Genomic DNA, 20,587 nt, shown 5'->3' on the forward strand with positions numbered 1-20,587 from the left:
AAGGTGGAGGAGGAGGAGGAGAGGAGGAGGAGGAGGAGAGGAGGAGGAGGAGGGAGGAGAGAAGGTGGAGGAGGAGGAGGAGGAGGGAGGAGGAGGAGGGAGGAGGAGGAGGAGAGGAGGAGGAGGAGGGAGGAGGAAGAGGAGGAGGAGAGGAGGAAGAGGAGGAGGAGGAGGGAGGAGGAAGAGGAAGAGGAGGAGAGGAGGAGGAGGAGAGGAGGAGGAGGAGGGAGGAGAGAAGGTGGAGGAGGAGGAGGAGAGGAGGAGGAGGAGGGAGGAGGAAGAGGAGGAGGAGGAGAGGAGGAGGAGGAGGGAGGAGGAAGAGGAGGAGGAGAGGAGGAGGAGGAGGAGAGGAGGAGGAGGAGGGAGGAGAGAAGGTGGAGGAGGAGAGGAGGAGGAGGAGCAGCAGCAGCAGCAGCAGCAGCAGCAGCAGCGTTGCCTGATCAGAGAGAGTCGCTGTGCAGTCGGGGATGTAAATTAGGGAGTTCGCAAAAAGACACGTGCAGGGAGCACGAACGCACAGACCAGCGACGGCTCCCAGCGTGCCGGCGTGTCGGTCCGTCCGTCCGGCCGGCCGCCCCCTGGAAGAGGGTTAGAGGCCCATTTCGAGCGGCGATAGATAACACGCAGCCGCGCGGCCTGCGGCGGCTTCCCAGCGCCTCGCTCGCCCCGGCGCCCCCCGCCCGCATCCCGGCGCGACGTCCTCGGGGCTTCGCGGGCCGGGCCGGGCCGCCTCCACCTCCGTCCTTCCCGCCGCCACCGGCTCCGTCAGGCCTCGCCACGCCGTCCTCCCCGCGCCCCCCGCCCAGAAACCCGCGCCAGCCTCCAGGCGGCCCCCCGAGGCCGATGCTCGCAGCTCCTCCGACCCGGCCCCAGACGCCCCTGCAGGCCCCCAAAGCACGCAACGGCCGGGCCTGAAAATGGCGGAGCGCGGCCGCCTGCTGCAGGCGAGCCGCCCCGCGCTGCCGCCGCGCTTACCGTCGGGCGCCGAGCAGGGCTCCCAACGAACGGCAGGCCGAGCGTCCGTCTTCCCCCAGCGGAATGTCGCTCCTGCGCGGCCCCTGCCTCCGCCCCTCTTAAGCCCTCTCCCCCAAAGCAGCAGCCGCCATCTTCCCCGGCGAGCCACCGAGCGCACGCGGATGCGTCATCACGCTCCGACGTACCGCGGTACGTCACGGCGCGTCGGGCCGCCAGGGCCTCGCCCCGCCCCCCTCCCCGGCGCCTTGTGCGCATGTGCGCCGGGGAGGGGGCGGGGCCGGAGGCTCCCCCGCTGGTCTCTGTTGTCGGCGGCGGACCCGGCGCTTGGTGAGTTGGGGCCGTGGTGCGAGGCGTGCGGCGCCGGGGCGCTTTCTTCACGCGCTGGGCTCCCGTTCGTGCTCCCACCCACAGCGCAGTCGCCAGAATTTGAGAGCGAAATGGCTTTATCCGGGACGGGCGCGGCAGGCTACGGAGTGGCGTGTGTACGCGGGCAGGCAGGCCAGGGGGAGGAGGGGCGGGCAGACGGGGGCTGCGCTCCACGGTGTCACTGTTTGACTTCTTTCATTTATTATTGGATAGACACAGGGAGGAATTGAGAGGGGAGGGGGCGAGAGAGAGAGAGAGAGAGACACATGCAGCTCTGCAGGTGGGGACCGGTGACTTGAACCCGGGTCTTTGCACCATAATGTATGTGCTTAAGCAGGTGCGCCACCGCCTGGCCCCCTTAACCTGTTTTTGTAATTAGTTCTTACTTACATGGATGGAGATGGAAATTTAGACTGGGCAGGTAGGGAGGAAGACACCTGCAGCCCTGCTTCACTGTTCGTGAAGCCTCCAGCCTGTAGGCGGCGACGCGTCTTGAACTCGGGTCCTTGCACATAGCGAGGAGTGTCTCAACCAGGTGTGCCACCCCGCTGCCCCCTCCTTTATTTCTCGACAGAGCTCGGGCTCCTTATGGTGGCGCTGGAGATTTAAGGCTGGTGCCTTGACTGGCAGGCATGAGAATCTCTGCCCGGCTCTGGTTTATGGTGGGCGGGGGGACTGAACCTGGGGCACTGGAGCCCCAGTCATGTGAGTCTCTCTGCAGAACCAAGACTTTCACTCTGGTTTATGGCCCTATGGTGTGGGGGGGTTAAAGCTGGAACCTCTGGGGCATGGCAGTCCTCTTAATTCTGAGTTGTTTTGGGGACTTAATACCTGAGGATTTAAATATAAATCTTTTTTTGTTTTTAAAGAATTTATTTATCTATTCATGAGACGGATAGGAGGAGAGAAAGAAACCAGACAGCACTCTGGTTCCTGTGCTGCTGGGGATCAAACTCGGGACCTCATGGTTAAGAATCCAATGCTTTATCCACTGTGCCACCTCCCGGACCACAGAAATCTGCTTCTAATCATCTATTAGTCCCTGCAGGTAGGGACTGATGGCTTGAACCTGGGACCTTGCGCATTTTGTGCTCAACCAGGTGTCCCCCGCCCCCAGCCCCCCACCTTTAAAAGCAACGAATTTGTTCCAGTTTTCCTCTGTGTCATAAACTCACTTTAAAGGAACAAGTGTTTCAAAGACAGAGCCTCTTTCTGTGGCATGTGAAGAAAACAGACATTTTCTCTTAGAAAAACCAAAGCTAGAAAAACAACAGCAACCAAAAAAGGGAAAAGAAATAAATAGAAAAAGAAATAAAAAAGAGAGAGAGAAACCAAAGCTAGAATGCTTGGTTATTACAATATTTTCAGAGGCCAGGCAGTGGCACTGCTGATTAAGCCTGTGCTGCTATGCACAAGGACCCAGGATCAAGCCTCTCAGTCCCCAAACCTGTCAGGTGAAACAGTTCTGCAGGTATGTGTGTCTCTGCCCAGCAGATAATAAACAACAGACATATATCCCTCCTCCCCCTAACGAGTCTCAAATCAAGTGACTTCACTTAGTGGCCCAGGAAGAACCACGACATTCATTCCTTTTTTTTTTTTTTCCTTTTTTTTTTCTACCTTTATTCCTTTCTGATAGGCCCCCCTATGAACACCTACTGCTAGCTAACAAGGCTTGGGTTTGAATTGAATGCCCCAGCGAGCCCCATTCAGGTGTCCTCCAAGGTGTTTGAACCCTCACATGTAGCCTACAGAGAAATTGAGAGAAGGGGAGACAGAGGGAGACTCTTCCAGCACAGCTCATGAAGCTTGCCCCTTGCAGATGGGAAGGGGGGGGGGGGGGGACTTGAACCTGGGCCAAAAAAATTAGGAATAATGAAGTGGATAACGTAGGACCACATACTTCAACTGTGAGGAAAGTCTAAGGAAAACAAAGGTCAAGTACCAATCTCCCTCAAAGTTATGGCCCCAAATGACTTATCACAGTAACCTTCACATGTGATTGCTTTCATTGGCGGGTCTCCCCATTTCCTGGGGATGTGCACAATAATGCCAAGGTTCTCTCTCCATCATCCTTAAGAATGTCAAACATGGGAATCGGGCGGTAGCGCAGCGGGTTAAATGTATGTGGCTGTGGTCTGGGAGGTGGCGCAGTGGATAAAGCATTGAACTCTCAAGCATGAGGTCCTGAGTTCAGTCCCCGGCAGCACATGTACCACGGTGATGTCTGGTTCTTTCTCTCTTCCTATGTGTCTCATGAATCTTCTTCTTTTTCTAGCGTTTGCCCTTCTTCCGAGAATAAAATATTTTTAAAAAGAAAAAAAAAATGGCGCACACACAACATTGTAATAAATAAATAAATGCACGTGGCATGAAGCACAGGAACCAGCATAAGGATCCCGGTTCGAGCACCCTGCTCCCCACCTGCAGAGGAATCACTTCACAGGCGATGAAGCAGGTCTGCAGGTGTCTGTCTTTCTCTCCCCCTCACGGTCTTCCCCTCCTCTCTCCATTTCTCTCTGTCCTATCTAACAACGACGACAACAGTAATAACTGTAACAACAATAAAAACAAGGGCAACAAAAGGGAAAATAAATAAAATCAAAAAAAAATTTTTTTAAAAAGAATATCAAACAGATGATGAAAAATTACTTAAGCTGTGAGGGAGAGTGTTCTACAAAGGCTTTTCAGGGGAGGATGAGTAACTGCACCCACGACCCATGTGCAGTACTGTAAACCATTCACCACCACCACTCCCATAACAATGATTTAAAATAAAAGAATCTCAAACAATACTTCTACTGATTTTTCTTTTGCACGTAGATGAGATCTGTTTCTACACCTGTTACATAAAAATAACAGAGGGACCACAAACTAGGGGAGAAGACAATGAATGACGTGTGTAGCTTCATTGCACATCACACCACCAGCCTTTCCGAGAAGTAAGTTCAGGAGGCCTCAATCCTCCCCACAGTTACCAGGACATGGCTGTCCATCACTCAGGTTAGAAACAGCAACCTAAATCAAGAGCCGGCTGTGGTTTTCTAGCCAAAAGTTTCTGTGCAAATGAGTCCGAACATTGCTGGTGCTGTCCTTGGGCTTACGGCTCCCACGGCGGCACAGAGATGCCTGAAGATCAGTACTGGAAGCTGCGCTTGGTCTGAATGTCATCGAGGATCTGCTGTAGCTCCTCATCCTCAAATCGCCCCTCCAGGCTACAAGGAGAAAGCCAACAAAAATGTGTCTTAACGACTGGCAATATTCCCCATACCCCTCATTGGCTTCATCTTTTTTTTTTTTTTTTTTATTGTTGTAGTTGTTGTTGGATAGGACAGAGAGAAATGGAGAGAGGAGGGGAAGACAGGGGGAAAGACAGACACCTGCAGTCCTGCTTCACCGCCTGTGAAGCGACTCCCCTGCAGGTGGGGAGCCGGGGACTCGAACCGGGATCCTTATGCCAGACCTGCGCTTTGCGCCACCTGCACTTAACTTGCTGTGCTACTGCCCAATTCCCTTCATCTTTGTGTGTTTGTGTGTTTTGTTATGTTTTTTACCAAAGCACTGCTCAGCTCTGGCTTATGGTAGTGCAAGGGACTGAATCTGGGACTTTCGAGCCTCAGGCACGAGAGTTTCTTTGCATAACCATTGTGCTATCTACCTCTGCCCTCCCCCCAGCCTTCTCATCTTTTGCCAACATCTTCCCCAGCCCCATTTGTCCCTAGACACTGACACCTACTACTGTTTCCTTCCATTTAAAAACAATGGAGTAGGAGCTGGGTGGTAGCGCAGCGGGTTAAGCGCAGGTGGCGCGAAGCGCAAGGACCGGCATAAGGATCCCAGTTCAAGCCCCCGGCTCCCCACCTGCAGGGGAGTCGCTTCCCAGGCGGTGCAGCAGGTCTGCAGGTGTCTGTCTTTCTCTCCCCCTCTCTGTCTTCCCCTCCTCTCTCCATTTCTCTCTGTCCTATCCAACAATGAACATCAACAGTGGCAATAATAACCAGGCTACAACAACAAGGGCAACAAGCGGGGGGAAATGGCCTCCAGGAGCGGTGGATCCATGGTGCAGGCACCGAGCCCAGCAATCACCCTGGAGGGAAAAAAAAGAAGAGCCAGACCATCATGATGGTACACTCACAGCTAGGGAATGAACATGGGTCCTCATGCTTGAAAGTCCGACATTTTATCCACTGCATCAGCTCCCAAGTAGCTACGTGCAGGCAACCGACCACTGCATCACTCCTGCAGTCTCCTGTGCAAATGTTTTTCCCCACCAGGGCTTTTCACATGGGTGAATCCACCACTCCTAGTGGACTTACTATTCCACCCCTTTTTCATTTCAGAGTCAGAGGAGACACACCAAAACACCACTCTCATTCATAAAGCTGTCCCCGCTGCAAGTTCTCCCGTGATGATGCTGAGGGTTCAAACCCACATCCCTGAGCTCTGTTGGCCCCATTTTTTTTCTCTTTTGTTGCCCTTGTGTTTTTTTTTACTATTGTTGTAATTATTGTTCTTGTTGTTACTGATGTCACTGTTGTTAAATAGGACAGAGAGAAATGGAGAGAGGAGGGAAAGACAGGAAGAGAAAGACACCGGCGGACAAGCTTCACCGCCTGTGAAGCGACTCCCCTGCAGGTGGGGAGCCGGGGGCTCGAACCCGGATCCTTACGCCGGTCTTTGCGGTTCTCGCCACGTGCGCTTAACCCGCTGCGCTACCGCTGACTCCTGGCCGCATTGATCTTCCACCAGCTCTGGCTACTGGTAGTGTAAGGCAGTTCTGTGACTAGTACTGCACCACCTCTTACCAGATCTGAAATATACACACCTAAGAAATCTACTCGAGGGGTAATGCACAGCTGTCGTCCAAGACTTTCATGAAACAATCAAAGTACTTGCAGGCATTTTTGGATCCACATAGGACTGAATCAAAACTGTTACTAACCTTGGGATCAGAGCCTTGGACTCCTCAGCAGTCTCTGGGCAAAGGTTGGCCAAACACGCTAACTCAAATTTATGAAGCTTTTTCTGGAGCAACAAGCTGATCATAAGCAGAAAATAAAAACAAAATTAAAATGATGAATAGGAAACAAAATCACGATCTAAGGAGATAGCATGATCATTATACCAAAAAAAAAAAATCATTACAGAAAAAGACTTCCATGCCTGAGGCAACAAAGATCCTAAAGTTCATCCCAAGCCAACCCATAAGGGAGAGCTGAGCAGTGCTCTGGGCGTAAAAGCAAGGAAGGAGAACAAAGGTAGAGAGACAGCAAGCAGGGGCCGGGGGCTGGGCAGTAGCACACCAGACTAAGCGCACGTGGCACAAAGCTCGAAGCACAAGGACCGGCATAAGGATTCTGGTTCGAGCCCCCGGCTCCCCACCTGCAGGGGAGTCGCTTCCCAGGCGGTGAAGCAGGTCTGCAGGTGTCTGTCTTTCTCTCCCCCTCTGTCTCCCCCTCCTCTCTCCATTTCGCTCTGTCCTATCCAACAATGAAGATATCAACAACAATAATAATATAACTACAACAATAAAACAAGGGCAACAAAAGGGAATCAATAAATATTTAAAAAAGAAGAAGAAAGAACAGGGGCCAGGTGGTGGCGCACCCGGTTTCGTACACACATTACAGTGCACAGGGATCCAGGTTCTAGCCCACAGTCCCAACCTGCCGTAGGTAAGTTTCACGGTCTGGTGAAACAGCGCTGCAGGTGTGTCCCTGTCTATCCTTTCCCTCTCAATTTAAAAAATAAGTAATTTTTTCAACTATTTGTTAGAGACAGAGAGAAACTGAGAAACGTGGAAGGAAAAAGGGAAAATTAGAGACAGAGAGAAACTGAGAAGGGAGCAAAGAAAAAGGGAAAGAGACTGACAGTCACCAACAGCCTCCGCAGGCCGGGACCAGGGGCTTGAACCCAGCTCCGTGCACACTGTACTGTGAGCGCTTCACTAGGCGCATCACCAACTGGCCCTCTTTCCCCCTCTGTATCTTCCCCTCCCGTCTCAATTTCTCTCTGTCTCTACCCAATAATAAATACAGGATTAATTTATTTTAATGCCAACTACATAGATAAAACATCCAATTCTTTGGAATTGTAACAAGACAACTTAAAAGAAAAAGGTTTTCAAGGGGACCAGGCAGTGGTGGTGCACACAGTTCGGCGCACATAGCACTATGCTCAAGGACTCCATTTCAAGCCCCACTCTCCACTCGCTGCAATGATGAACAATGAAGGAGGTTTGCAAGTGTCTCTCTCCATCTCTATTCCTCCCTCCCCTATAAATTTCTCTATCAAATTAAAAAAAAAAAAAAAAGTGTGGTCCAGGAGGTGGCGCAGTGGATAAAGCATTGGACTCTAAAGCATGAGGTCCTGAGTTCAATCCCTGGCAGCACATGTACCAGAAGTCTGGTTCTTTCTCTTCTCTTTCTCATTAATAAATAATCTTAAGAAAAAGAAAAAGGTTTTCGGATTTGCATGTGAACACATAGAAAAAGACCTGGCAGACTAGCAGTAGTTACCTTGGGAAAATAACTGGAATGGGGAGTACAAAGAAGGTATCCTAAGAATTTCAGCCTTGGGGCAGGGGTAGATGGCTTAGTGGTTATGCAAAGAGTCTCTGGAGCTGAGGCTCCAAGTCCCTGGCTTAATCCCCTGGAGCACCACAAACAGAGCTGAGCTGCGCTCTGGTAAAAAAAAGAAAAAAGAAAATAGTAAATTAGCCTTGTAAGAGATGTTTTTTGTTTTTTGTTTAATTATTTATGAGAAAGATAGGAGGAGAGAGAAAGAACCAGACATCACTCTGGCACATGTGCTGCCGGGGATCAAGCTCTGGACCTCATGCTTGAGAGTCCAAAGCTTTACCACTGTGCCACCTCCCGGACCACATAAGAGGTGTTTTAAAACCTGACAGAAGACATTGTTTTGACCAGAATTCTGGTTTATGGTGGTGCAGGGTATTGAACTTGGAACTTTGGAGCCTCAGACATGAGAGTCTCTTTGCATAACCAGTATGCTCTCCACCCCTCTGCCCTACAAAGACAATGTTTGACTACAATAAATCCGCGCTTGATGCTCACAAGTAGGGAAGAAAGAAAGCACTTTACCAGTAGGTAACAGCAGCTTGTAGTAATAAAAACTTCTATTACGGGAGGCGGGCGGCAGCAGCGGGTTAAGCGCACGTGGCGCAAAGCGCAAGGACCTCCAATCAGGATCCCGGCTCGAGCCCCCGGCTCCCCACCTGCAGGGGAGTCACTTCACAGGCAGTGAAGCAGGTCTGCAGGTGTCTGTCTTTCTCTCCCCCTCTCTGTCTTCCCCTCCTCTCTCCATTTCTCTGTGTTCTATCCAACAAAGGATGACATCAATAACACCAACAATAAAACTACAAGGGCAACAAAAGGGAATAAACAAACAAACTTGTATTACTCACCTACGGACGCTGGCGATGGTCTCTCTGTTTTTGAAGCGGCTGAAGCGGGCTGTGTAGTTGAGCGTCTTTATAAAGACCTCGGAGAGCTCCTGCTCGTCCTCCGCACTCTCGTTCTGCTGCTTCCGATGCTCCAGAAGCATGTGGACTTCAGAATTTAGCAGTGTCTCGGCTGTTTCAAACTCTGTGAGAAGCATTTACAGCGTCTGAGAAATCCTCCTCCAGCTTCTAAATGTTGGCTCTTGTCTTTGAGACCAACAGCAAGTCTGAGCCCCTACAGAAAATCTCACGACTCACGTACACGAGGCACAATGCAGTCTGTGAGACAGTCGGACTCAATTCACTGGGACTAACAGTTTCTCAAAAGAATGTGACCTAAATATGCTACAAAATAATAGCGTTGGCTGAGCAAGTTGTGGTCTATATATACACAATGGAATACTACTCAGCTATAAAAAATGGTGACTTCACTGTTTTCAGCCAATCTTGGATGGACCTTGAAAAATTCATGTTGGTCCAGGATGTAGCACAGAGGATAAAGCATTGGACTCTTAAGCACAAGGTCATGAGTTCAATCCCTGGCAGCACATGTATCAGAGTAATGGCTGGTTCTTTCTCTCTCCTCCTAACTCTATCATTAATAAATATATAAAATCTAAGTAGGGCACCAAAGTAAAAACCCAGTGGTGAGGGGTAGGCATGTAGCTTCCTGGGCCAGTGGGGGGTGGGAGTGGGTGGGAGGGATGGGTCACAGTCCTTTGGTGGTGGGAATGGTGTTTATGTACACTCCTAGCAAAATGTAGACATATAAATCAGTAGTTAATTAATATGAGAGGGGGAAATCAATTGTATGTCTCAAAGTTTCTCAAAAGACAAACTGAATCTTTTTAATATATAGGCTGTGTATTTGATATGCGGACTCTCTCAAAAGCCTAGACCAAGTAGATTAGAAGCTTCCAATAGCACAGCTATATACAAGATACTGGGTACTGTCCAGGAAACCATAACAAAGGGACTTTTCAAAGTTAACCCAATTAACAAATAATGTGATGATAATATTAACTATCGATTGTCTTTTTGAACCCTAAGACAGCAGGAACCTCACATCTTCACTATAGAGCCCCTACTTCCCCCAGTCCTGGAACCCTTGGATAGGGCCCACTTTCCCGTATGCATCTCCCAATCCAAACCAAATAATAGTGCATCCGCCGATCACAACCTAACCAAAGCAACGATTGCTACCTCAACATGCTTCACCCCAGAATGTATCCAGAGACTTCACGTGTGGAATGACAACCCTTCAGCTTCATTACTCGGGTGAGACCTTTCCTTTAATAGTACACTCTAATTCCATCTCAGGTAGTTCACTTTCCAACAAAGTCCCATAACCTAGATATACACCAGTTTCTGTGAGAGAGAGCTTATGTGCACACGTATCCATAAACTACTGCAAAATATATACCTGAAAGCAGGACTACACTAGAGTTTGCAGTGAGTACCTCCCTAACACTTCCTCTCCACTATTCCAATCTTGGGATCCATGATTGCTCAACAAATTGTTTGGCTTCATATGTTAACTCTCTTTTCAATCACCAGGTTCCAGATGCCACCAGGATGCTGGCTAGGCTTCCCTGGATTGAAGACCCCACCAATGTGTCCTGGAGCTCAGCTTCCCCAGAGACACACCCTACTAGGGAAAGAGAGAGGCAGACTGGGGGTATGGACCGACCAGTCAACGCCCATGTTCAGCGGGGAAGCAATTACAGAAGCCAGACCTTCTACCTTCTGCATCCCTCAACGACCCTGAGTCCATGCTCCCAGAGGGATAGAGAATGGGAAAGCTATCAGGGGAGGGGGTGGGTTATGGGGATTGGGTGTTGGGAATTGTGTGGAGTTGTACCCCTCCTACCTTATGCTTTTGTTCACTAATCCTTTCTTAAATAAAAAATTAAAAAAAAAAATAAAAATAAATAAATAAATATATAAAATCTTTTAAAAAAAAAAAATTCATGTTGAGTGAAATAAGTCAGAGACAGAAGGATGAATATGGGATGATCTCACTCTCAGGCAGAAGTTGAAAAACAAGATCAGAAGAGAAAACACAAGTAGAGCCTGAACTGGAATTGGCGTATTGCACCAAAGTAAAAGACTCTGGGGTGGGTGGGTGGGGAGAATACAGGTCCAAGAAGGATGACAGAGGGCCTAGTGGGGGTTGTATTGTTATATGGAAAACTGGGAAATGTTATGCATGTACAAACTATTGTATTCACTGTTGAATGTAAAACATTAATTCCCCAATAAAAAAAAGAGAAAAAAATTAATAAAAAAAAAGAATAGCATTATCCTAAGCCTTAATTTCAAAATTGAAAGCAACCAAAAACTCTATTCCCTTAGTTTACACAGGCTTATAAATTCACTCCCTTAACACTAGTTCTACACTTCGTTTTCCTTAGTGCTTCATTTCTCTGTTGGATAGAGACAAAGCAAGAGAGAGGCAGGAGACACAGGGGAGACAGACACCTGCAGCAGTGCCTTGCTGCCTGCAAGGCTTTCCCCACCCCGTAGGGACTCGGGGCGTGAACCCAGGTCCGTGTGCAGGGTGATGTGTGCATGCCACTGGGCGCACCACCACCCGGCCCTGCACTGTTTCAGTTGCTACACACTGGGGGGCAGGTGCTGGGAAACACACATCAAATTCCACTTCTGTAACTGGATGAAATAACTACGCATATAGCTCTGAAATGAATGACTTTGGAAGAATCAATACTGTAGCTGTTTACAGGAGTTGCCTCAGAGTGAAAAGCTGTGGGATTTCACTATACTGTGGTTGTGGTTGTGATCTTTATTTAGGGAACAATGGTTATGCAAAGAGACTCTCATACCTAAGTCTCCAAAGTCAATCAAAAAGTTCAGTCCCGGGCAGGGGAGACAGCATAATGGTTCTGTAAAAGCCTTTCAAACCTGCGGCTCTGAGTTAGTTCCTAGGTTCAATCCCCACCAGAAGGCAGAACTGAGCGGTGTTCTGATCTCTTCCTCTCTCTGTATCTACTCTAATTAAAATAAAATAAAACATTAAAAAAAAAAGTTCATATGATCTGGGAGGTGGCACAATGGATAAAGCACTGAACCCTCAAGCATGAGGTCCCAACTTCAACGCCCGGCAGCACATATACCGGTGTGATGTCTGGTTCTTTCTCTTCTCGTGTCATTCTCATTAATAAAGAAATAAAACATTAAAAAAAAAAAAGTTCAGTTCCCAGCAGCAGCAGCCAGAGCTGAGCAGTGTTCTGGTTATATATATAATTTTTTTTATAGGCAGTGAAATTGAGAAGGGGAAGGGAGAGAGGGAGAGAGAGGAGCCAGGTGGTGGCACACACATTACAGTGCACAAGGACCCAGGTTCAAGGCTCCATCCTGACCTGCAGGGGAAAGCTCCAGATTCACAAACGCAAATGGGTTTCAAAACAGAACAAATCCTCTTTCCCGCTTTTGCAATTTTGTCAACTTTGTGATTCTACTTAGTCGCTATTTTCTCAATCTTGGCTTAAAATACCCAGTGACGACTTGGGGAAGGGGAAAAAAAAAAAAAAAAAAAAAAAAAACCCTGCGGAGTTCAGTCTACAATTGTATTATTTTTTTTCCCATTGCAACAGCTATTACTGATTAAGATCTGTCGTTACCTGGAAGCAAGAAAACTTTCTGAGACTTGAGAAACATAGCAGTCGCCTTTGGGAGGCGGGGTGGTGGGGACACAGCTTGGCGGGGCTGAGTGCCGTGTGTACGCTGTAATCTCACGGCTGGGGAGAGAGACACCTTCAAGCCTGAGGCTCTCAGTCCCCAGGTTCAATTCCCAGCATCGCCCTAAGCCTGCGCTGAGCAGCGCTCCGGTAAGTAAAGGAAAGTTCTGGAAATCTTGTAACCTACCAAAAATCACCACTTAAATTATATAACAGCGGGAGTCGGGCGGTGGCGCAGCGGGTTAAGCGCAGGTGGCACAAAGTGCAGGGACCGGAGTGAGGCTCCGGGTTCGAGCCCCCGGCTCCCCACCTGCAGGGGAGTCGCTTCCCAGGCGGTGAAGCAGGTCTGCAGGTGTCTGTCTTTCTCTCCCCCTCTCTGTCTTCCCCTCCTCTCTCCATTTCTCTCTGCCTTGGCCAACAACGACGACGTCAATAACGACAATAACTACAAGGCTACAACAAGGGCAACAAAAGGGGGGGAAGACCTCCAGGAGCTGTGGATTCATGGTGCAGGCACTCAACCCCAGCAAAAACCTGGAGGCAAAAACAAAAAAAAAAAGATCTATTTTTTAAATTCCCTTTTGTTGCCCTAGTTTTACTGTCGTAGTTATTATTGTTGTTGTTGTCATTGTTGTATAGGACAGAGAGAAATGGAGAGAGGAGGGGAAGACAGAGAGGGGGAGAGAAAGACAGACACCTGCAGACCTGCTTCACCGCCCGGGAAGCGACGCCCCTGCAGGTGGGGAGCCGGGGCTCGAACCGGGATCCTCACGCCGGTCCCTGCGCTTCGTGCCACCTGCGCTCAACCCGCTGCGCCGCCGCCCGACTCCCACGACAATAAATGTTAAGAGCACAAACGACAGTGGAAGGCGGTGCGGGGCGACGTGGAGGCGCGGTGACAGGCGGGCTGCACCGGCTCCAGGCACCGAGCGCGGCCGCCCCGCTCCCGCCGGGCTCCGCCATCTCCCCGCCCCGCAGCCCTCTGGTCACCGGGGGCCTAAGCCGCGAAGCACCTGCAGGATTTCGGAGCAGCGGGGCCAGGGCAACCGACCTTTGGGAAAGATGAGCTGGGAGGCATCCTCCTCCACGTCCCCGGCCCGCGGATCGCTACAACCGGCGGCCATGACGGAGCCCGGCGCCGCACTCAGCACGGCCGGAAGCGGAAGCCAACGGTCGCGCGGTCTGTTTGTGGGCGTGTCCTTCCTGGGACGTGCCCAATGAGAGGGCGTGCCCTGTTGTGGGCGTGTCCTTGCTGGGACGTGCCCAATGAGAGGGCGCGCCCTGTTGTGGGCGTGTCCTGGGAGACGTGCTGATGACGCGGGTGGGCGTGTCCCGGGAGGGGTGAGACAGATGGGGACTCTGGCATTGCGCATGCTGAGTCTCCTAAGTCTGGGGTTCAAGCCCTGAGACCACCATGAGCCAAAACTGAGCAGTGCTCTGGCACAAAAAAATAAATACAAATAGGGGGGCGGATGGTGCCGCCCTGGTGAGCGCACAGGTTACCATGGTGAAGCAGTCTTCAGTTCTCTTTCTCTCCCCGTCCTCATCATGCCACTCGGCGCTCCAGACTATGACCCACATAGTCAACGACTGCCACCTCTCCAGATTCAAAGGAGGTCTCGAAACTTGACATCAGGCTCAACCTGACGCTGTTGACTGGCTACGGAAGAAGGGCAAACGCTAGAAGAAGAAGATTTATCTGTTGGATAGAGACAGCCAGAAATTGAAAGGAAAGTGGGTGACAGAGAGACACCTGCACCTGCGGCCCTGCTTCACCACTTGGCAAAGCTTTCCCCCTGCAGGGGGTGACGGGGGCTCGAACCTGGGTCCTTGTGCATTGTAACATGTGCGCTCAACCAGGCGCGCCACCACTCGGCCCCCCAGAAATTTGTTTTAATAAGAATAAAAATAAAGGGATGGTGAAGAAAATGTTAATGATTATTTAAATGTATTTTGATCCCAAAGACTACAAAGCCCCAGGTTCAGTCCCCAGCACTACCTATGCCAGAGCTGGGCAGCTCTATTTCTCCCTCTGCTGGGGAAGCAGTAATTAATTTGCAGTGGATTATGCTGCATCGCTGAGCACAGAACAATGACAGACGGACCATTAACACATCTGTTGGGACAGATGCTCCACACATTTGAATGATGCGTAGAAAAGTAAGCACATGAAAAATGGGGCCATTTTCAATTAAATGAGAACAGATGGTTGTACAGTAAAGGAAATAATGAGAGCACGCTGATTGGCACAGAGGTGAACATTGTTTAGGTATTTAAACTACGATTCTTGCTCTGGTTTTAATGAAAAAAAGAGATACAGAGAGAAAGATAAATGGAGAGAGAGAGAGAGACCAGAGTAATACTCAACCCTGGCTTATGGTAGTGCAGGTGATTAAACCTGGGACCTCACAGCCTCATACATGACACAAAAGTCTTCTGCAGGGGACCAGTTGGTGGCACACCTGGTTGAGCTCACATGTTACAGTGCACAAGGACCCAGGTTCGAGCCCCTATTCCCACCTTCAAGGAGAAAGCTTCACAAGTGGTGTCTCTCTGTCTCTCACCCTCTCTATCCCTCCCTTACCTCTTGACTTCTGACTGTCTCTATCCAATAAATAAATAAAGATGATTAAAAAATTAAGTTTTCAGGAGTCAGGTGGTAGCACAGCAGGTTAAGCGCAGGTAGTGCAAAGCCCCTGGCTCCTCACCTGCATAGGGAGTCGCTTCACAGGTGGTGAAGCAGGTCTTCAGATGTCTGTCTTTCTCTGTCCCTCTCTGTCTTCCTCTCCTCCATTTCTCTCTGTCCTATCCAACAGCAACTACATCAATAAAAACAACAACAATAATAATCACAGCAATGATAAAACAATAAGGGCAACAGAAAGGAAAAAAATTAGTCTCCAGGAGCAATGGATTCGTGGTGCAGGCAATGAGCCGCAGCAATAACCCTGGAGGCAAATAATAATAATAATAATAACAATAATAATAATTCTAAGAGAGAAAACATCAGGGTAATTAAGAATGCTCAAACTGAGAGTCAGGCAGTAGCTCAGTGGGTTAAGCGCACATGGTGCAAAGCACAAGGACCAGAGTAAAGATCCTGGTTCGAGCCCCCGGCTCCCCTCCTGCAGGGGAGTCGCTTCCCAGGCGGTGAAGCAGGTCTGCCGGTGTCTGTCTTTCTCTCCCCCTCTCTGTCTTCCCCTCCTCTCTCCATTTCTCTCTGGCCTATCCAACAACGACAGCAATAACAACAACAATAATAATCACAACAAGGCTACAACAACAAGGGCAACAAATGGGGAAAAAAGTGGCTGGCCTCCAGGAGCAATGGGTTCGTAATGCAGGCACTGAGCCCCAGCAATAACCCTGGAGGCAAAAAAAAAAAAAAAAAAAAATGGGGTTGATTCCAGTCACTTCATCACAGTCTCCAGACGCTTAGGGCAGCAGCTGCTATGGCAATCCAAATCCTGTGGGCAGAAATTTCTGAGACACCTAGACTTCACCTTAGAGCAGGGTTTTGTGATAACAGGATAGAGCCTGAAATGCAGGCTTGGTGGCTTCTATTAGTCAGAAGAATGTACTTTGTAGACACGTAACAAGCAAAACATATTTTTCAAGGGTAACTGCAAAGGTAACACGTAGTCGGTTTCCAATATCAAGTATCAGGAAGTCTGGGAATCAGAAAACTATAACAGAAAAAACAAAACAAAACAAAACCTACAAGGAAAGCTTCACAGTCGGTGAGCCGTGCCGGAGGTGTCTTTTTTCCCTACCATCCGTCTCCCAGTTTCTCTCTGTACTATCAAATTAAATAAATAAAGTTAAAATAAAATGTTTCAAATAAATAATAAAATAAAAATAAAGAGGAGGGTGGGGGAGACAGCATAATGGTTATGCTATCTCAAGCTCATGCCTGAGGCTCCGAAGTCCCAGGTTCAATCCCCTGCACCACCATAAACCAGAGCTGAAAAACAAACAAACAAATAAATAAAGAGGAAATATATGGGGCCAGGTGGTGGCACCCCTGGCTAAGTGCACACAGTACAGTGCTCAAGGATGCAAGTTCAAGTCCCTGGTCCCCTCCTGATGGGGGAAAACTTCACAAGTGGTGAAGCTGGTCTGCAGGTATCTTCCTCTCTCCACTCTTATCTTTCCCTCCTCTCTCAATTTCTCTGTCCTATCCAAAAAAAAAAAAGGGGAGGAAATGGCCACCAGGAGCAGTGCATTTGTAGTGCAGGCACTGAGCCTCAGTGATAACCCTGGAGGCAAAAAAAAAAAAAAAAAAAAGTGGGGCCCAGGCTGTGGTCCACCTGGTTAAGCTGACACATTACAGTGCGCAAGGCCATCTAGTCCCTGCCTGCGGTCACTCCTGGTGCAGCCCCATAATCACCCTGTGATCACTCCCCTTGGGGTCCCCACACACAATCCCTAGTGTGACTCCCCCTGACCCCCGCTGCCACCTTCTATAGTCATTCCCCCTGTGATCTCCTTAGGGTCTTCCATGATGACTCACCCCATTTCCTATTATTATTATTATTATTATTATTATTATTATTATTATTATTATTATTATCTTGCCTCCAGGGTTACTGCTGCGGCTCGGTGTCTGCACCATGAACCCACCGCTCCTGGAGGCCATATTTTCCCCTTTTGTTGCCCTTGTTGTTTTCTCATCGTTGTGGTTATTATTATTGTCATTGATGTTGTTGTTGAAAGAAATTGAGAGGAGGAGAAGACAGAGAGGAGGATGGACACCTGCAGACCTGTTTTACTTGTGAAACTTGTGGTCGCTGGGTGCTTGAACCTGGGTCCTTGTGTGGGTCCTTGTGCTTTGTACTATGTGCACTTAACTCAGTGCGCAACTAACTAGCTGGCCCACTCCCGGGGTCTCTTGAGTCAACATGTGGACTAGGAATTTGTTCCTCACTGAAGGGGGTAGTGTGGTATCCAAACTTCACATCTGGAAGGGGAAGGACAACTCAAGGGTGGGGCTTCTTGGGGGGATATTTCTCCTTTTTTAAATTTATTTCTTTATTGGGGAATTAAATGTTTTACATTCAACAGTAAATACAATAGTTTGTACATGCATAACATTCCCCAGTTTCCCGTTTAGCAATACAACCCCCACTATGTCATTTATCATCCTTCATGGACCTGTATTCTCCCCAACCACCCACCCACCCCAGAGTCTTTTACTTTGGTGCAATACGCCAATTCCATTTCAGGTTCTACTTGTGTTTTCGTTTCTGATCTTGTTTTTCAACTTCGGCCTGAGAGTGAGATCATCCCATATTCATCCTTCTGTTTCTGACTTATTTCACTCAACATGATTTTTTCAAGGTCCATCCAAGATCGGCTGAAAACGGTGAATTCACCATTTTTTACAGCTGAGTAGTATTCCATTGTGTACATATACCACACCTTGCTCAGCCACTCACCTGTTGTTGGACACCTGGGTTGCTTCCAGGTTTTGGCTATTACAAATTGTGCTGCCAAGAACATATGTGTACACAGATCTTTTTGGATGGGTGTGTTGGGTTCCTTAGGATATATCCCCAGGAGGGAAATTGCAGGGTCATAGGGTAGATCCATTTCTAGCCTTCTGAGAGTTCTCCAGACTGTTCTCCACAGAGGTTGGACCAATTGACATTCCCACCAGCAGTGCAGGAGGGTTCCTTTGACCCCACACCCTCTCCATCATTTGCTGCTGTTACCTTTTCTGATGTGTGACATTCTCACAGGAGTGAAGTGATATCTCATTGTTGTCTTTATTTGCATTTCTCTGACAATCAGAGACTTGGAGCATTTTTTCATGTGTTTCTCTCGGCTTTTTGGATCTCTTCTGTGGTGAATATTCTGTCCAACTCCTCCCCCCATTTTTGGATGGGGTTATTTGTTGTCTTGTTGTTGAGTCTGGCAAGCTCTTTATGTATGTTGGTTATTAAACTCTTATCTGATGTATGGCATGTAAAGATCTTCTCCCATTCTGTGAGGGGTCTGTTGATTTGGGTAGTGGTTTCTTTTGCTGTGAAGAAGCTTTTTAATTTGATGTAGTCCCATAGGTTTATACTTGTCTTTGTAATTGGATTCGTTTCGTTGAAAATGTCTTTAAAATTTATGCGGAAAAGAGTTCTGCCAATATTTTCCTCTAAGTATTTGATAGTTTGTGGTCTAACATCCAAGTCGTTGATCCACTTGGAATTTACTTTTGTATTTGGTGAAATACAGTGATTCAGTTTCATTCTTCTGCATGTTTCAACTCATTGCTTCCAACACCATTTGTTGAAGAGACTCTGCTTTCCCCATGTAATAGTCTGGGCCCCTTTGTCAAAGATTAGATGTCCATAGGTGTGGGGCCTCATTTCTGGGCTCTCAGTTCTATTCCACTGGTCAGTATGTCTGTTCATGTTCCAGTACCAAGCAGTTTTGATGACAATGGCTCTATAATACAGTTTGAGATCCGGGAGTGTGATGCCTCCGGTTCTGTTCTTTTTTCTCAAGATTGTTTTGGCAATTCTAGGTCTTTTCTGGTTCCAGATAGACATTTGTAGCATTTTTTCTATTTTCCAAAAAAATGTGCTTGGGATCTTGATGGGGATAGCATTAAATTTGTAGATGGCTCTGGGTAGTATATTCATTTTGATGATGTCAATTCTTCCAACCCATGAACATGGAATATCTTTCCACTTCTTTGTGTCTTTCTCAATTTCTTTGAGTAGTGACTCATAATTTTCAGTATACAAGTCTTTCACTTCTTTGGTTAGGTTTACTCCTAGATATTTTATTGTTTTTGTTGCTATAGTAAAAGGAATTGATTTCTGGATTTCAATTTTTTCTAACTTAGTGTTTGCATAGAGGAATGCCACTGACTTTTGAATGTTAATTTTATAGCCTGACACCTTACTGTATTGCCTGATGATTTCCAAAAGCTTCTTGCTGGATTCCTTAGGTTTTTCCATGTATACTATCATGTCATCTGCAAATAAGGAGAGTTTGACTTCTTCTCTTCCAATCTGTATCCCTTGAATTCCTTGCTCCTGCCTGACTGCTATGGCAAGAACTTCTAACACTATGTTGAATAATAATGGTGATAGTGGGCAGCCCTGTCTAGTACCTGATCTGAGTGGAAATGCTTCCAGTTTTTCACCATTGAGTATGATGTTGGCTGTAGGTTTGCTATATATAGACTCCACTATCTTGAGGAATTTTCCATCTATTCCCATTTTTTGTAGTGTTTTGATCATAAAGGGATGTTGTATTTTGTCAAAGGCTTTCTCTGCATCTATTGATATGACCATATGGTTTTTGGTCTTGCTTTTGTTGATGTGGTGGATCACATTGATTGATTTACGTATATTAAACCAACCTTGCATGCCTGGGATAAACCCCACTTGGTCATGGTGAACAATCATTTTGATTGACTGATCCTCTGAGCATTAAGTAGTGTCCATTCCTATCTTTTTTAATCTTATCTATTTTAAAGTCTATCATGTCAGATATGAGAATAGCTGTTCCTGCCCTTTTTTGTGGGCCATTGGCTTGTATGATAGTTTTCCATCCTTTCACTTTAAGTCTGTGTTTGTCTTGTTGAGTTAGGTGGGTTTCCTGTAGACAGCATATTGTTGGGTTGTGTTTTCTGATCCATCTTCCTACTCTGTGTCTTTTAATAGGTGAATTCAGGCCATTGACATTTATTGATATCAAAGCTTGAAGATATTTTAACGCCATTCTTGTAGAGTTTTAGAGTGTTTTGATATATGTCCTATTTGTGGTGGTCTGGTTGTTTATAGGAGACCTTTCAGAACTTCTTTCAGGGCAGGCTTGGTGATGGTTGCTTCCTTCAACTGTTGCTTGTCTGAGAAGGTTTTGATGCCTCCATCTAGTCTGAATGACAGTCTAGCAGGATATAGTATTCTTGGCTGAAAGCCTTTCTCATTGAGCACTCGGTAGATATCTTGACATTCTCTTCTGGCCTTTAGTGTTTGTATGGAGAAGTCTGCTGCTAATCTTATGGGTTTTGCTTTGTAGGTGACTCTTTGTTTTTCTCTTGCAGACTTCAGGATCCTTTCTTTATCCTTATTCCTTT

General features: G+C 47.7%; 2 protein-coding genes across 11 annotated transcripts in view; both read right to left on the reverse strand.

Moving 5' to 3' along the window:
* WDR33 (WD repeat domain 33) overlaps positions 1-1,158 on the reverse strand; it is a 137,546-nt gene extending 136,388 nt beyond the window's left edge. For 3 of the 8 annotated variants that reach the window (XM_060178161.1, XM_060178160.1, XM_060178158.1), the window contains exon 1: positions 976-1,154. The gene's annotated coding sequence lies outside the window, so the exon portion shown is untranslated. Of the gene's footprint in view, positions 1-975 lie in introns of all 8 variants that reach the window. The other 5 variants (XM_060178163.1, XM_060178164.1, XM_060178159.1 and 2 more) reach the window with 4 other exon arrangements.
* Positions 1-13,676, reverse strand: part of POLR2D (RNA polymerase II subunit D) — a 129,316-nt gene extending 115,640 nt beyond the window's left edge. The window contains exons 1-4 of one of the 3 annotated variants that reach the window (XR_009546009.1): positions 13,553-13,676; positions 8,768-8,948; positions 6,284-6,379; positions 4,266-4,556 (exon numbers count right to left, since the gene is read on the reverse strand). Coding sequence is in view for 2 of the 3 variants with exons in the window: in XM_060178167.1 (XP_060034150.1) it covers positions 4,478-4,556; positions 6,284-6,379; positions 8,768-8,948; positions 13,553-13,625 (429 nt within the window). In the remaining variant the exon portion in view is untranslated. Of the gene's footprint in view, positions 1-4,134; positions 4,557-6,283; positions 6,380-8,767; positions 8,949-13,552 lie in introns of those variants that run through there. The other 2 variants (XM_060178167.1, XM_060178168.1) reach the window with 2 other exon arrangements.
* Positions 13,677-20,587: the final 6,911 nt, after the last annotated feature.

Source organism: Erinaceus europaeus, chromosome 18 (genome assembly GCF_950295315.1).
Source record: "Erinaceus europaeus chromosome 18, mEriEur2.1, whole genome shotgun sequence".
In the NCBI taxonomy this organism is placed as follows: domain Eukaryota; kingdom Metazoa; phylum Chordata; class Mammalia; order Eulipotyphla; family Erinaceidae; genus Erinaceus; species Erinaceus europaeus.